The 18,169-nt window shown below is 36.7% G+C and overlaps 1 protein-coding gene across 2 annotated transcripts; it reads right to left on the bottom strand.

The window, feature by feature from the left end:
- Positions 1 to 2,333: 2,333 nt before the first annotated feature.
- Positions 2,334 to 7,018, bottom strand: LOC114940673 (uncharacterized). 2 transcript variants are annotated; one of them, XM_085483351.1, is made up of 5 exons: positions 5,433 to 7,018; positions 4,950 to 5,239; positions 4,295 to 4,769; positions 3,737 to 3,820; positions 2,334 to 3,025 (listed from the first exon to the last, which is right to left on the bottom strand). In XM_085483351.1, the coding sequence occupies exons 1-5, from the start codon at positions 6,988 to 6,990 to the stop codon at positions 2,808 to 2,810; spliced, it is 2,625 nt and encodes an 874-aa protein (XP_085339477.1). In that variant the 5' UTR covers positions 6,991 to 7,018; the 3' UTR covers positions 2,334 to 2,807. The 2 variants fall into 2 exon arrangements, with proteins under 2 accessions (XP_085339477.1, XP_085339476.1); XM_085483350.1 differs by having other exon boundaries at positions 2,336 to 3,025; positions 3,566 to 3,820.
- Positions 7,019 to 18,169: the final 11,151 nt, after the last annotated feature.

An 18,169-nucleotide genomic window follows, 5' to 3' on the forward strand; every position in this document is an offset into this window, starting at 1 on the left:
CCCTAACCTATTCCTCGCTTCGCCTCGGCTTCCAGTTCCCCATACATTCCCCAACACCTCATTCATACTTCACACATTCTCCTCATACCTCCTTCCTCCTCTTCCCTTCCCCTTTCCACCCCTCCCCTCCATCCTCTTTTTCTCTAATTCCCTCATCCACCCTTCTCCCTCTCCTCCTTCTTGCAGTATTCCTTCATTTTTTTCCCACCAGTTTCCCTTATTCCCCTCTCCCCCCACATTCTCCTATTACATGTTCCCAAGTTTCATCTTCCATCCCACATAGTCTGCATCTTCTTTTCCCCCTCTCTTCCCAGTATCTCGCCCCCCTCCTTCATTGTTCATTCTATACCTCACTATCCTTCCTCCATCTGCTTTCCCCCATCCCTTTCTCAAGTATTCCGGTAAACCCTCCTCCTCCATTCTCCATACATCTATTGTATCTCGACTCTCTTATCTTCTTCCCATCTTTCCTCCTTTTGCCTTTCTCTGTCCTTCTGCTCCCATCCTCATATACTTCCTCCCCCCTTTCTCTTTTTCCTCCATCTCCCTCTTCTCTTCTATCCCCCTTTCCTTCCCTTCAAAAAATTTTGCCCTTCCTCTTCCTCCTCCACCACCGGTTTTCTCCTTTCCTTCCTTTACCCTCTCCTTCATCTCCTCCTAGCATTTCCTCGCTAAACTTCCTCCCATTCCCTCCTCTAATTTTCTTCTCATACCCTATCGCTCTTCTTTCCTGCTCTTATCCTGAATTTATCCTTTCCTATCTCTTCTCTTACCATATACCCCGGCGTACACCAATCTACTCCTAACGTCCACCTAATCCATCTTTCCTGCATTGCCTCTACTTCTCTCCTCTCCTTCCACCCCCCATATTTCCGCCCCATACTCCATACACCGTTCCCACCAACCTTTCCATTAACCATACTCCTTTTCATCCAGTCTCCTGCAAATCTTCGTCTTTCCCATACCCCATACTTGTCCTCATCACCGCTCCTGCTTTCCTCACTCTGTCCCTCACCTGCGCCTCCTGTCCTCCATTCCTTTTGTAACTTATATCCTAGTATCTTGAACTCTTTCACTTCCTCTAATTTTTTCCCTTTCCATCTCCACTCCATTTTCCTCATTCTTCCTCCCCCCTTTCTAAAAACAACCTCATTATTTTTGTCTTATCCACATTTACCTCTAGCTTTTTTTATCCATGTAATTTTCCATTTTCACCCAACATATGTATCATCCCCACTACTCCTCCTCCGCCGCCAACAAACAACCATGTCATCCGCATATGCCAAGCAGTGCGACTTTTTCCCCTCCCAACTTTTACTCCTCCCCCAGCCTCCTTTTTTCAGCACTTCCTCTATATCCGCTATCAACAAATTGAACAAGTGTGGGCTCATTGGACCAACCTTGCCTCACACCCCTTGCCGTCCAGAAGTTTTCTCCTTCCTCCTTCCCCGCTCTTACTTACTCCTCGTTTCCTCCCTCCTTGTCTATACCTCTTTTATCCTACTTACGAACCCTTCGCTTACCCCCCCTCTTCCTCATCGCGCTTCCATTAACACCTCCCTATCCACTGAGTAAGAACTGCCGCCTTCATATCTATTAAGGCCAAAACGATACATCTAATGCAATTTACTTCTCTGCGCTTGTGTTATTTATGAAATGTGTATTCACAAGATATTACTAGTTGTCAAGTATAATATATGTAATCCTTTTATAAAAAAATTATATAAATTATTTAAAATCACTATATTTTACTTACAAACTATCTGTCATTGCTATATAGAATTAATTTTAATATTTTTTTCAATTAAAAAGACAGGAATATAAGTAAACATTTGAGACATTTTGAGATACAAAAATATTGTGGAGCTCTTAAGGAAACGGGAGGGCCCTCTTTTTGTAATATTCCAAGAAATTAATCTTGAAAAATTACGAAAATTTCAATGCAACAGACTCAGTTTTATATATATTATTAGATCAATGCAAAATAATAATGTTACAGAAGTTGTAATTGTATAAAATATTGTTTTAAAAGTTAATCAAAAAAAGCATAATTGTCCGTTTTAGGACAATTATTTAAATAATTAGTATCAAAATTAATTTTACTGATTTATTTTTTTTTTACAATTTGATGAATATAAATGTTATGTAAAAAGTAGAAGGATAAAACATTAAATATGTAGATAGTAGGAATTGTAAAAATATATTTCTATGTATAGTCTCAAAAAAGTATTCTTATATATTTGTTTAAAGCAATTTGAAATATATTTAGTAAAATAATAATTGAACAATGAACGTATGAGCATATACATGTATATTATATATATAAAAACACAAACCTAATACATATATGTATAATAGTATGTTGCACTTGTAATCATGAATACATATTATCAATAAAAGAATTAAAATAAATAACTTTACAAGTATTGCTTCTATACATATAATATAAATATATGAAGAAATCAAAATAAAAAACTTGTGTAGCTTTTGCTTTCTTTTTTATAAAATTCTCGCAATGTAACTTAACTTTTAGCTTAACGTGTTATATAATTAATTTCACATATTGCACTTGTAATCATGAATACATATTATCAATAAAAATTATAATAAATAACTACACAGTACTGCTACTCTACATATACATAACTTAACTTTAAGTTTTATGTGTTGAAATAATAAAAATTAGGTATTCTACTTATTTTTTGCATTTGCTTAAATACAAGTAATCTACGTATTATTTTTGAATAAAAAATTAAAATATTTCCGATTTGACTAAATAAATATTTTCTGAAAAAATATTTATTCATTTAGTGACGCTTAAATTTGCCAGATATATAGTTATGGATCCACGTTTTAATTTGAGCAACGGATCGATTAAATAAGCACTTATTTTTTTCTTTTATACAGGAAATTTTTTTGTTAGATGGCAGCTGTGAAGTGGTAATTTCTTTTTGAAATTCTTTCAATATTGTATTACGTTCTTCTTCCGTCCAACGTCTTCGTTTTGTTATACCAAATGGAGATGCTACAAAATAAATTAATTATCTATGAATCAGAATAAATATTTCTATATAAAAAGCAATAATTTACCTAAATTTTATTTAAATGTATTTTTATTTAAATTACTAGTAGAATAAAATTACTTTAAAATTCTCTTCAGAGTACTGACAAACTTTCATTAATAAGAAAATATTAAAATTATAACGTCATAATTATAAGAATAAAAAGAAATAGAAATGCAAAAATAAAATAATATAAAATAATATAAAATAATATAAAATAATATAAAAAATACAAATAATATAAATAAATATATAACTAAATTAAGCTAATGTGTGTGGAACCTTTATCATTTATCATTATTATTTTTTAATTAAATATTGTTATTATGTACATTAAAATTCTATCAAAAAATGCATTATAAATAAAAGCTTAATATATTAATATACTTTGACATAGTCACATGAAAATATAATACTAAATAATATTTAAAAGAAAATCCACTCTGACTTGATAAGTTTATAAAAACTGAATACAATATGTGAAAATGAGAAAATAAACTTACTACTGCCACGTTTCTTTATCTTTGGGGAATAAGTTTCGTCAGAATCATTGTCATTATTCACTATAGTATGGTTTTGATGCACGATTTTCTTTTTTACAGATTTTTGTTGTTCATCTGTTACGCTAAGAAATTTCGGTAATTTCCTTTCTGTTCGTAATAAAGAAGGCTTACGTGAACTTATCATACATGTTTCGGCATCGTTTTCCGATTCTGCACTCGAAGTATCTTTGTTTGTTTCTTGCATCTCTTCCTCTTCTGTTAATAATAACACAATATTATGATAATTATTATATATGTATATATATATGTAACCAATTCTTGAAACTAAGGGCTAATATATGCTACAACCGCGGACGTCGATGCATAAAAATTGAGTAAAGCAGAATGAACACAATAATGAAACGTATTCTCAATTTGAATCCATTTCAATGAATATATCATATTCATACTTTGATTTAATAGGTTCCAAACGTAACGTTTCATTGTTGCATTCATTATTACTACTTTTATTTCTACACAGACATCCATGATCGTGGCACACATTAGCCTTAATTTCATAAGTTTTGGTTTATACGGACTTTTGTCTGATTTTTTCTTCTAATTAAATAGATATATTAAGAATGCAGAAAAGTTTAAAAAAGGAATACAATAATTAATATATTTTATACAAAAATTAATATATAAAAAGTACTTGTGGCATATATATAATAAGATAAATAGTGTATATACCTGAATCACTATTATTAGATTGCTGTTGCTCATTTTCACCTAATGCTGCTTCAAGAAATTTCGTCATACGAACTATCTCTACAGCTGCTATTGACTGTCGATAATGGCGTTTATGAATTTTCTCGTGATGTCCCATAAAGTTCGCCAAATCATCCACTTCATTGTCAGATAAATTTAACGTAATGCATGTTGTAGCAATATGTTTACGTAATTCAGTACCTCTTAAAAAATGTGGTATTTGTGCATCACATTTTTTAGAAAAATATCGCATAAGGATACACGCTCTTAAATATTTGAAATGACGTTTGGTACTACTAGGTATGCCAAACACATACGGATTTTTCTCAGGAACATTTGCATCCTTTCGCTGGTTCAAAATTAGTTCAACACATTGAACTAATACCATGTCTAAAATCACAGGCACTGTACGTCCCAATTTTCCACGAATTAAGAATCTTACGTATTTATCAGCAACCTATATACAAAAGTTATATATGGATTATTATTTTGCATCATATACCATATTGTGTGTAATTTAATTATAATATTTGTAAACAAATAATATTTATACATAATATTTATAAATAAATTTATCATATTTAATACTTTGTGTAACATCATCTTTCCTCAAAACTGGGAATAAAAATTTTCTTACTGTCTCAATTGCACATTCATGAATTCTGCCCATCAAAGCACGTCCTAAAACTTGTACATTTCTGCCTTTCGATTTTCCTACACATTCTTTAAAATGATGCCTGATATTATTTTTAGTGAACCATCCTTTACACTTTGCGCAACTTATAAAATCTTGTACTGTTTTGCAACTATTTTTGGCAGGCCTTCGACAAACAATTAATTCTCCCGTATTTAAGAAAGGATCCGTATTATGTATGAAATTCCTTTTTTTTCTAATAGACTCTATAATTTGTTTTCTTTCTAAATTACCTGCAATGAGAATATTAAGTAATGTATATATAATGTAAATAATGTATATATAATGTAAATAATGTATATATAATGTAAATATATTAATAAAAATTATAACATATTAATATATTATATTTAACAAATAATCAATATTTATAAAAAAATATACTATAAACTTAAATAATTATACAGAATTGAAAAATATGATCACCTTTTGGTAATAATACAAATTTCTTTACTTCAGGTTCCAATTTATGCACGTTTTCTAAATGACGTGCAATTTTACTCTGAAACTTTTTGCAATAGTAGCAAAAATTTTTTTTTTGATGTCCCTTAGGTTGAGAAAATGGAACATATAAATTGTCTTCTCTACAACCAAATGTATTGATAGAAGAAAGATCTATCAGTGATTCTGAAGAATTTTTATCATTAGTTGCAGATACTTTATTGCGGAAGCTTTCATGTTCCGTAATTTCTTTGTCAATTGTAATTTCCAATGCTGAAGGTACATATTCCAAAATACTTGATGAGTTTGCAGAAGCAATATTGTCATTAATATCATCACGGGAAATCATATTATTATCACTATCATTACTTAATGTGTTTGCACAAGCAATGTTGTCATTAATATTTTCATCATCACAGGAAATCATATTATTATCACTATTATTATAATTTATAGAAGCTTTGGCGTTAGTGAGATCATTTAACATAATAGAATTATTATCATCATTAAAAAAATATATCATGACATCTTTGAGAACAATACCCGTTTCAGACACATTGAAATTATCATTATCACAGGAAAATGTAAGATTATTATTATGAGAATTATTACTGTTCATAAAATTAATATCAATATCAGTATTTACATAACAGTTATCATCATCACAAGAAAGTATCACATTATCAAAATCAGTATCATTTGCAGAATTGTTAGCATTAATAGTACTATCTACTACATTATGATTTCTGTCATTACAGAAAAATGTAATGTTAAGTTTAGTAGCTTTCACTCTATTCTGCTCATTATTAGACTCACTAGGAATTATCATAGCATTATCACAACCAACATTTTTCTTAGAATTATTAGTTACACAATTTTCATGATTTATTGCCGTGTGATCATGTTCATTAGAACATGATATATCAATATTAGGATCATTATCATTCGCAGAATTATTGATATCACTATGTACTGTTTTGCAACCATTATTGTTCTCATAAGAAAGTATCACATTATCAAAATCAGTATCATTTGCAGAATTGTTAGCATTAATAGTACTATCTACTACATTATGATTTCTGTCATTACAGGAAAATGTAATGTTAAGTTTAGTAGCTTTTACTCTATTCTGCTCATTATTAGACTCACTAGGAATTATCATAGCATTATCACAACCAACATTTTTCTTAGAATTATTAGTTACACAATTTTCATCATTTATTGCAGTGTGATCATGTTCATTAGAAAATGTCCCGTTGTTATCAAAATCAGTACTATTCGCAGAATTATTGTCATTAATATTTTCTACAATGCTATCATTTCCATTATTATCGGCATTATTATTTGTAAAATTATCAGTATTACCAATAATTTTCGTTTTAAATCCGTTATTAGAATCAACGTGTTTTATAAGATAATTGATGTTACTTTGATCATTTGCATTGTGGCCTTGTTCATTATAAAGAAATGATACTACATTATTGTCAAAATCAATAGCATTACTTAAATTGTTAGTATTAGTATTCTTTTTAGTATAATTCATATTGATAATGCAAGCATCTTGTGGTATTTCTGTATCTACAAAAAAGGTATAATTACTGTAAAAAATAGAAATGCAATATTGCATGTAGTTTTAGAATTATAATACTGTAATACTTACTATTATTATTATTGACAATTAATTTTATGTTTTCCAGAGCAATACGTGGATTATTTGTATTTAACTTTTAGCAATTGCAAGAATATCATTTTTATTTTCTGTAACAATAAATATAGTAATTTCAATTATTTATATATAAATAACCACAGAAATTAACGCTGTTGATGCAAGAATTTAACTGAAAAGAAAATTAAAAAGCCAGTGCTGAGTAAACTTTAGATTTTTACGACTTAAGTTAATATTAACCTGTTAAAATTGAATAAAAGGTTACGTGCTGTTGTGCTCAATATTAACAATATTATTGCAATGTAAACATTTTATATTATTTTAAATAAATATAGAATGGTGAATACTTACTATTCTGTGCAATTGTACGTATAATACATGTTTTTTTTTACGATTCCTAACTGGACATTTTACGCGTCTTCTCTTGTGTTTTATATTTACATGATATTTATGATAATTACAAAAAAATAATATATATTGTGACATTTTTCACTTAATGTGATGCAATCGCGTACAAACGAAACGAAACGATTTTCATTAAATGTAAACCGAAATCTTATATATATTACGCAATATCTTATGCAATATTGCTAATAAATATGGAAGGTGCCGGTCCCGCCAAATTATAAGTTTGTTCGCATAGCAGGCTCCTCCCCAACATACTTCTCGCTCCAATGCGATCCTATTGGATTATTTGGATATAAAAGATGCCTTTATATGATAGCATCAAACGTGTCGGCGTAAAACTCATTGCGCAAATGTTTAATAAAATAGGGTGCATCGTTTATTGCAGAAGACTGCCGCAGAATGCCGCAGATGTCGTTCGTTTACTCCACCTGCGCAACCGACTGCAGCGCAGTTGTTGTTCGTTTAAGCAGAGCTGCTGCCTATCTGCGCAGCCATCTCGGAGTCCTGCTCAGGGATGCTCTGCTCGCAGTACTGCGGACTACTGCGTAACGAATGTAGTCTTCTCCATTGTTAAGCCAATTGAACTTGAGAAACGTTGTCTGAAAATTATTTCAAATTATAAGTTATGTTATAAAAGTTCAGAACAAAGAAGGTGGAGAACAACTCCTCCAAATAGATCCTACAAAACTAAAAGTAATGCAAGGTAAGTAATACAATAAAATTATGAAATCTGTTAATTTATATTTACGATCCAATTAACTTAAAATGCATTTTTATCAAGAATATAAATTTAAAGTAAATCTGTTTAAAAAAAAAATGTTGCTTTTGTATAAAAATGCAATTCTGTTACAGTCATTCCTAGCTATCAAGCTACTTTCGTCCCCAGTTAGTTTGGAAAAATCTGAGAAGTCTACATTCAGCACACATTTCAATCCTACTGTCATCACTGTCTGAAAATGTTATGTGCACACGTCATATGTCAGAACCTTCAATCTATTTAAAAAATTTTATTATATTTATTCAAATAATAATTATATTTAATATAAATATGATGGTTTCTAAATCGGCCTAAGAGCCATAGCACGAAAAATTACGAAATTAATTATTCGGAACTGTATCTCTTGGTACGAGATTACTAAAGTTCTATATATTAATTAACTTCGAACTTACATATGGAGAAATAGGCCACGAAAAATATAGATCCGAAAAGGTCTGAATAGCTTAGTGGTAAGAGCAGTCGCCCCGGAAAGTGAAAGACGCGGGTTTGATTCCGCTTCAGCGACTTTTCGGACCTATATTTTTCTGCGCCTAGTTCTCCATATGTAAGTTCGATGTTATTAAATATATGGACTTTAGTAATCTCGGTACCAAGAAGATACATTCCGAATACTTAATTTGCGTATTTTTCTTTGCTATGCTCTTAGGGCCAATTTAGAAACCACATTTTATATTGTTTATATTGAAGGCCAATAAAAAATATTTGTGGTTTCTGAGTTAATATTCATATTTATTTACATTTCTTTCTTACGCAAACTCCAATTACAATCTGGCTCAATTCCGCAGTTGACCGGTTCGGTAAAATGATGTCCGTGACTCGCAGATAATAGTTGGGACGGCAGTATATCGCATTGTGAATGCGCTAATTCGGCTGCATAAACGAATGCACCCATAGATTTCAGCTCTTGCTGTTAATAAAGATTAATCAACGAGATCATAGATGAATAAGTCGGATCAAATGAAATATAGCGCTATTAGTACTGAAATTAATATAATATTATTAATATCGTAGTGTTAGTATATTTAGTATATTATTATCCCCACAAGTTATTTTTATTTTGTGTGACATCGCGCAAACGTATATGCTTGACGCTTGATGCTGAGCTTGTAAAGTGCCACCTTTATGGCTCCTCCACCCCATGCGATGACGCGACACAACGCGATGCGCTATCCAATGAGCGTGCAGGCTTTCCGCCGTCATATCCGTCGCCTTATCGAGGCGACATCGCAAAAAAGTTGACCAAGTTTGAAGATTTTGTAGTCGCGCGGACGACGAGCGATTTTTACTGCGACCTATCTATAGATGCTGATGGGTCGTTATAAACAAGATGATCTCTTTTGTTATAACTAAACCGGCAACTAACATCGATCCGAGAGTGATATGTCATTAAATGTATAAAATTGCAATAAATGGTAATATGCAATAAACTGATGTTAGTTTCGTAATCGCGCATCGCGTTTTAGAATATGTAGAAACATCCTATTCTCCTGCCAGCGATTTTGTCGGCATATCGCGTGTCGCGTCATCGCGCTGTGGTGTTACTGGAGACGTGAGAGAGATAGAGAGAGAGAGATTGCGTGGTAACGAGTTAAACAGTAATTAGAATCAGTGCCGACTGAAATACAATGGGCACTACTCAACCCGCTTACGCGTGGTCCTAGTCAAAGTGTTGGTGGAAAATTAAAACGTTGTTTTTATGTACCAGAATATTTTTCAAATTTTTTTGATACGATAATGCACGATTGTAAACATTTGGTAAAAGAAATTTTTTGTAATTAATTTCGCAGGAACCATTTAGGTCCATCGTTGAAAGAGATACCCTTCGTTACTCGACTAGCGGAAAAAATAGACTTCAGTTGGTCGCACCGGTTCTGGAAAAAGTTTCGTTTACTAGCTTCGGTTGTTTTCGACAGCGAGATCAGTTGCGGGGAGTATCTTAAATCGACAACGTGAATATTCAAACTGTTACAACGAAACTTAAGGTATTCATACACTTGCAAAATAATCATTGTATTTTAACCGTTTTACAGAAAAGAAAAACATTTCCAGATCCATTTTAGCAGTAATACCACTCAAGAATCCGTTTCTTTCTCGGGTACTAATCGAGAGACATGTGGATCCGGTGGATCAGTATACCTAATGACATATATACAAAACCTTCGAGAAATGTAAAGTGCATTCTTTAGTTCATCGATTGGATGGTTTGGGAGCATTTGGGAAGTGTAGTACTCTCAGCACTGGGGCAGAGACAAGTGTTCTGCTTTAGTCAAGCTGGGCTACACAATGCGAAGGTACTTCTTATCTGTAATATTCAAGAAAGCCACTTGTTCTGTATTTAAATGATCTGATATTTATGTATCTCTGTGACATTAGTTCTTTTTTTTCGTACTTTTCTCCATTTGGCTTTGCATTTTGAAATAAAAAATTCTTAATTACCCAAATTGAAAAATTATCTTCGAAATCCAATGTTTAATTATGGGTTCTAGTCATACATCCCCTCATGATCTAAAACAACAATATTATTAAAAAACTAGACTAAGAGTGTAAACATGTTCTCTTCTGTCTGCAATGCTTCTGAAATAAATATTTCAAATTTAATTTAAAAATAATTTTTTTTTAATTGCATTTTTGTTACATAATGGGAATGTCGTTCAAGGTTATAATTTTTTAGGTTTCACAATTTTTAAAATTTTATGTAATTATCAATTTGATAAATATAAACACAAGACGATACATCAGTCTAATGACATCAAATGATAGACGTCAAACCCTCGATCCCCGAGACTCATTTTACTGACGGCGGAACGCACAGGAAAATATCGTAACGCGATACGAGATCACGGTCCAGAAAAGATACGTTACGAACGACTGGATTAGTTCGCTGTATCCGTTTTGTGTTGGAAGACCGGTGATTTTCCGATTGTCACCCTACAAATACGGAGGTGAGGAATGCTAGGAATTACCGGATTTATCACCGGTATAAAATTTCGATTCTTCGAGAAGTCTTCCGAGTAAGCGTACGTCCTCCCCGCGTCTCTTTCATTCATCCTGTATTACCCTATCGCGCTGCCGGGTAAAGTATTATTTTTGCGTTATGTCGGTAGTTTCTGGCGAAAACATTTTCCTCTCCGATTGCGTTGTACTCACGAAGCTCAAAGCACGCGATGTCCGAAGGTACATGGATATCGTGGAATTACGAAAAGCAATCGAGAAAGGATCTTTCGTGATAGGGTGTTAGTTGAGATTTGGCATTAACACACTCGTTTACGAAACCGGTACGCGACAAGGGGGTCTATTTACGGAATACAAGTCAATACATTTCTACCATTAAATCAAGAATCTAGCGGATGGCCGAGCCACTTGTCGATAACGTTCTAAAGAGCGTTACAAAACATCCGTGAGTATGATGAAATAGAAGAAATCGTTCTTGAAAAAGATAACATTGCCACACAATATTCCGTTTTACGCTCGGTGGCTAAATATGCTTGATCTTTTTGGGGTGGGGGTAAATTGGCAACGTCCAACTTACCGAATACCGTGATTGTCAAAACACAAGAACGATAATGAGTTTGCTCACTGCCCTCAAAACATGAAATAAACGATATTTTCACGTCCGGCCGTAATAAATTTTTTCGTTTTACCAAAGTTCCTTAAAACTCTATTTGAAAAGCGCGCCAAAGGAGCCGGCAATCCGCTTAACTAATAACTCCGCCTAGAAACTAAGCGTGGCGCTTCGTAGCGCCTAAGGATCTCCCACCACGGTGATAGCCCCTACTCCGGAGAGTTCCCCTCTCCAAGGCCCGCATCCGAGCCCTGAACGACGGGACCTCAGAGCAGTCCCGAATTTCGGCCCCTTCTCGCGCCCACCCCCAAAAAGTTAAATGCACTCCTAAAAATTTTAAATCAAAACCCCAAAAATTTTAAAAAACCTAACTCTAATTCAAAATTTTCAAACCCTTTAAATATAAAAATTTTTTAATCTAAATTTAAGTCTAAATTTTTAAAATTTTAAAATTTTAATTTTTAAAACTGAATTTTTTACTTTTACAATAAATTATGTTTTATTGGGGAAAACTTGGGTTTTCATTTTTCTTCAAAAAATTTCCCCCCCGTAAAAATACGAAAAACGTTTTAAAATTTTCATACGGCGTTTAAATTTCCCAAAAAATTAAACTGTTTTTGGAACGGCCCCCCCAAATCACAGTCAAAAAAAAACTTTTTCACATTTCCCCAAAAAAAAGGTTTTAATTTGGGGGGGGCCCCCCCCAAACAACCCTTTTTTTTGGGGAAAATTTTATTCAAGGATGCATAAAATTTTTTAATTTTCCCTTTTAAAACGCAAGGGGGCAAAGGGAAAAAACAAACAAAAACCAAAAACCCATTTTCGCGAATCAGCGACCAGGGAAAATTTAAATTTCCTGGGAATTGGGGGAATTTTTCGGGCCCCATCCTGAATCGGAACTTTTTTAACTTTAAAAAAAAATAACAACGACAAAATCCTCCCCCGGGGAAATTGGGAAAAACCCAAAACTTTCCCCAAACCCCACGAGCCCCGGGCCCCCGCCAAACACCCCCTGAAGACCCTCGCCGCACGACTAAACCCCCCAAAATACGACCCGGGGAGATCAAGAAAGTGCTACAAAAGGGAAAAGGGGAAAAAAACGTTTAAAACCCAAGGGTTTGGCGTTTTTAGCAAATTCAAAAAACCCTTTACCACTTTTAAAGGGAAAATTCTAGAAAAAACTCCGGGCGTTTTTTCCCTTTTTTTCCCTCGTCAAGGGGGGAAGCTAAAAAAAAAAGGGCGGGCTATAAAACTGGGGTCGCCCAAAACCCCAAAGCGGTGCCACCCTGGGGGAAATTTTAAAAAAAAAAAAACCCCAAAAAAATTCAATCTTTTAAAAAAATTTTTTGTTCCAAATTTTTAAACCTTGGGGGAAAGGGGGCAAAGTAGTCTTTTTAAAAAAAAATCAATTAAAACCCCTTTTTTATTTCCCCAAAATTTCCCCGGCGTTTTTAACCCCATACGGGTTTTTTTAAAACCCACTTTCGAAAAATCCCCCCAAAAAAACGTTCTTTTAACCCCACATTCCCGACGTTTTTACCGACAAAACCCTTCTTTTAAAAACGGGTTTTTGGGGCCCCTTTCGGGCCCTTTTGGGGGTTTTTTTCTAAAAAAATTCCCGGGGGGGTTTTTTTGGGCCCACGAAATACAAAGGGTTTGGGAAAACATACTCTAATCATACGGAACACCTATCGGGAAAAAAAATTGGGGGAGTCTTAAAAATTTTCCATTCCCCCCCGCAATCGGGGGAAATTTTTGCGATTTTTTGGGAATTTTTCGTAAAAAAAATTTTTACGCAACCCCAACGACTTTTCCCCCTAAAAACAAACGAAAGAAGCATTTTTATTACGGGGGGGTCACCGGGGGGTTTTCCCCCCCCAAAACCCGTTTTACCCTCGTTCCACCCCCGGGGAAAAACCCCCAGAAACGCGGGTATCCCCGGGGAAAATCGCATAGATTTGCGTCCCCCTTTAAAAGGGGTTTTCCCCCGGGGAAAAAAAACCGGGGCCCCCGTTTTTAAAATTTTTTGGGGGCCCGGGCCCCCCCCGAGCCCAAAACCAAAAATTTTGGGGGGCAGGGGTGGGATCCCATTTTAAAATTTTTTCGGGGAAAAACCAGGGGGAAACGGGTAGAAAAAAAAACCCCGAAGTAAAAATAAAAACCCCCTTTGCGCTCAATTAAAAATGCCAAGGAAGCAGGGTTTCCCCCAAAAATCCGGGGGCCCCTTAAAAAGCAAAAAGAAAATTTTAAACGCAAAAAAACGGGCTTGGGGAAAAAGACCTCGAAACATCCGCAGTAAACCCCCTGGGGAAAAAAACGGAGATAAAAAAACTTTTTAAATCCCTCACAAGGGGAGCAACCAAAAAAAAAACCCCACTTAAACGTCATTTCCCCCAAAAATCGAACGTTACGCCAGGAGATAAACTCCACGGGGAACAATAGATACCTACCAATTTTCCCCAAACCGGGGGAACCCCTTTCCCCGACGGGAAAAGGGGTTTCCCCCTTCCAACAGGGAAAAACCAAAATTTTAAAAGCCCCAAGGGGGTTTTTCAGGGGAACACTTGAGACTATCCCCCCAAATTTGACGGGCCAAAAAATTTCCCCCCCCCCCCAAAATTTAAAAAAAAGCATGTAGACGCGCAAAAAAAATATTCCCCCCCATCGCCCAAAACAAAAACCAACCCCCACTTCTTACAAAGGGGTTTCGCGGGGGGCTAAAATGCCCCTAGAAAAAAAGGGGCGAAACCCAAAACCCCAACTTCCCCACCTCCTGAATGGGGGGCCCTTGGGCCCCAAACCCCAAAAAACCCTTTTCGGGGGGAGCTGGCAAAATTTCCCCTTAAAACCCAAAAAAAGCAACCCTTTTTTTTTCATTAGCCCGTAAAAGATTTTTCAAAACTTCTATAAAGGAAAAGGAAAAGCCGAGCGAAAGGGAAAAGCTACCCCCCGGATCAGTAAACAAAAACGACCCCTTAAAAGAAAAGATTTTTTTTGCGAGGGTTTCCCCCTCGGGGCCCATGGGGAAAAATTTGGGGCAAAAAAACACTATCGCGCCCCGGGTTTTTAAATTTTTTTTCCCCCGCCCAAAATTCCGCAAAAAAAAGGGGGAAAATAGACAATAAAAAAATTCAAAACCCCCCCGGGCCCTTCATTAAGAAATAAAAGGGAAAATTTTTCCGAATAAAAGGCCCCTTTCCCACTGAAGGCCCATAAAAATAAACACGGAACGATCTTAAAAAAAAAAAGGGGCCCCCGAGCCGATTTCCCCCCCGCCGGTTTTTAAAAAAAACAAAGGGGACGAAAACCCCCGGTTTTCCCAAAAACCCAAATAAAACACATCACAGAGACCCCAAAACCCCTTTTTGGGGGCGGAAGACCCCCAAAACCGGGGGGGCCCCCCGGGAAAAATAACGAACAACCGAACAAAAAATACTTAGGACGAAAAAACCCCGGGGCCAAAAAAGAAAGGGGTTTCCGGAAAAAAAAAATACAAAACCCCCACTGGGGGAAAACTCCCTCCACCCTCGAGGCCCAGGGACGAGGCTCGAGCGGGAACGTCTCGGGAAACAGATCGTCCAATACGACTAATAAACGCGGAGCAAGCCCTGGAGAAACCAGAATCGCCATGCTAACTCCGAACGATTTTTTCGCACGCGCCCACCGTTTCCATTGCCGCGGACGGTTTAGCACGCAACACGAATTTCATGATAGATACTGGCGCGGCACCCAACTTGGTTAAACAAGGCCAACTAAGCCCCGATTGCGTTATCGATAAAAGCATAACTATTTTCCTTAGCGGAATTACAAGCGATAAAATCGAAACGCTCGGAGCGACAAGTATAAAATACCTCGGTCACAGGATCGACCTCCACTTAGTCCCAGACGACTTTCCAATTTCCCAAGGCGGAATCCTAGATTCGAATTCTTACGCGACGCGTCTAAGATAGATTATTCCAAGCGCTGCATCGTGTGGCAGCAAACGCAAATCCCTTTTAACGATGCTCAGACGGTAAAAATCCCGGCTAGATCGCGGGCCACCGTCTCGCTCCAAGTCAGCAATCCCGAGGTCAGCATAGGATATATTCCGCGAATTCATGTGAACGAAGACATCTACTTAGGAGATGCCATCGTCACTAATCGTAACGGCACAGTATATATGAAAGCCGTTAACATAAGCGACAAGGACCACGAATTGTACTTACCTAGGGTAAGATTACAAGAGATCGAAAAAATTTCCAAATCTTGTCCACAGAACCTCGAGGATCCTTCATCCTATCTCAAGGGTCATAAAAGCACCCTCCTTAACCTAAAATTCCAACGCACGGGTCACATAAACACTGAGGACGGTCCCTTAACCCTAGGGCATCTGGGGACCAATCTCATAAAACATAACGACATAAAACCTCAACACGTCGCAGCGTTGACCCGACAAAACACACAATCTCGTCCCGAAGAAATAAAAACACTGCTGCGGCTTGAACACGTAAATGCGGAGGAGACTAAACACGTACATAACCTCATAAACGTCTACAACGATTTGTTCCGTCTCCCCACCGATAAATTACACTCCACAGACGTCACTACACACACAATCCCGACAACCGACGAATTAGCGGTCCACACGAAACAATACCGATTTCCGCCGATGCACAAGGAGGGAAATTAATAAACAAGTACAAGAACTCATCGAGAACGATGTCATTCAACCATTCCACTTCACCGTACAACTCCCCCTTGTGGATCGTGCCAAAGAAACCGGACTCGAAAGGTAACAAACGCTGGCGCATGGTAATAGATTATCGGGCGCTGAATGAAAAAACGATCGGGGACGCGTACCCCCTACCGAACATAGTGGAAATCCTCGATCAACTAGGAAGCGCGAAGTACTTTAGCGTATTCGATTTAGCATCGGGTTTCCATCAAATCAAAATGGATAAAGCACACGCCCATAAAACGGCGTTTTCCACACCGTACGGGCATTACGAATTTAAGAGAATGCCGTTTGGGCTCAAAAACGCCCCCCGCGACATTCCAAAGACTCATGGACCAGGTACTTACCGGACTTCAAGGCGCCGAACTATTTGTGTACCTTGATGATATCGTATTATATTCTAGCTCACTGCGAGAGCACGAAATAAAGTTCCACAAATTGGCGGAACGACTTAGGAAGGCAGGACTGCGACTCCAGTCCGACAAGTGCGAGTTCCTCCGTAAAGAAGTCACGTACCTGGGACATGTCATAAGCGAAACTGGAGTGAAACCCGATCCTAAAAAGATAACCGCGGTTCAGAGTTTTCCTCGCCCTAAAGACCCGAAGAATATCAAGCAATTTCTCGGGCTAGCGGGATACTACCGGAGGTTCATACCTAATTTCTCGAAGATAGCGCGCCCCGCTTACCGATCTGCTGAAAAAGGATGAGACCTTTGTTTGGCATAAGGAACAGGAGACAGCCTTTACGCACCTCCGCGATGCATTGTGCAAAGAACCGATACTACAGTATCCGGATTTTACGAAACCTTTCGTTATAACTACCGACGCATCCGGATATGCAATAGGCGGTGTCCAGAGCCAAGGGCCGATTGGAAAAGACCTCCCTATAGCCTACACCTCCAGGTTACTAAATAAGGCCGAGCGAAACTATTCGACTATAGAAAAGGAACTATTAGCAATAGTTTACAGCGTAAATTTCTTCAGGCCTTACATATACGGTAAGAAGTTTAAATTGGTCACGGATCACAAACCTTTGGTGTGGCTACATTCAGTAAAAGACCCATCTTCCCGTCTTGTCCGATGGCGTCTAAAATTATTAGAATACGAGTATGAGGTATTATACAAAGCAGGAAAAATAAACGCCAATGCAGACGCCCTCTCGCGAAATCCTACCCCAGACCCTATGCCCGAAGTCGAACGAGTCCTCCCTCTCTCACAAATACAAAGATTGTCCGACTCCAATGAATCCCTATTCACCGCCAAGAAGAAGCGAGGCGCAAAAACTCCACGAATCACAAACAAGCTGGATTGCGGCGAACAGCGTCCCTCACCGACCCCCGATAATTCGAAATCAGAGGAAACAAACTCGCCCCCTAGTTCCAGCGAGGACAGCGACTCGGAAAACGAAACCGATAGCAACTCCAGTTCCAGTAGCGAGGAGTTATTCATAAACGTAAACAGTCCTTTCATTCCACGGGCCGCCGTGAGGCCCCGCGTGATAAATATCCCGGACAATTTCGCGACCCGAAAAGATAACCTTGTCATTCTCATAACGCAACAAGGAACACCGATCGACAAGGGAGCCCAAATATTG

This window comes from Nylanderia fulva, unplaced genomic scaffold, assembly GCF_048542155.1.
Source record: "Nylanderia fulva isolate GAGA-0341 unplaced genomic scaffold, ASM4854215v1 Scaffold246, whole genome shotgun sequence".
Lineage (NCBI taxonomy): Eukaryota > Metazoa > Arthropoda > Insecta > Hymenoptera > Formicidae > Nylanderia > Nylanderia fulva.

Coding starts and splice junctions, on each gene's coding strand:
- LOC114940673 (XM_085483350.1), bottom strand. CDS start 6,990: ATGAATTATACTAAAAAGAATACTAATACTAACAATTTAAGTAATGCT. Junction 4,770..4,949: donor ATGAATGTGCAATTGAGACA/GTAAGAAAATTT, acceptor TTTTGTATATAG/GTTGCTGATAAATACGTAAG. Junction 3,821..4,294: donor ATCTAATAATAGTGATTCAG/GTATATACACTA, acceptor TATTATTAACAG/AAGAGGAAGAGATGCAAGAA.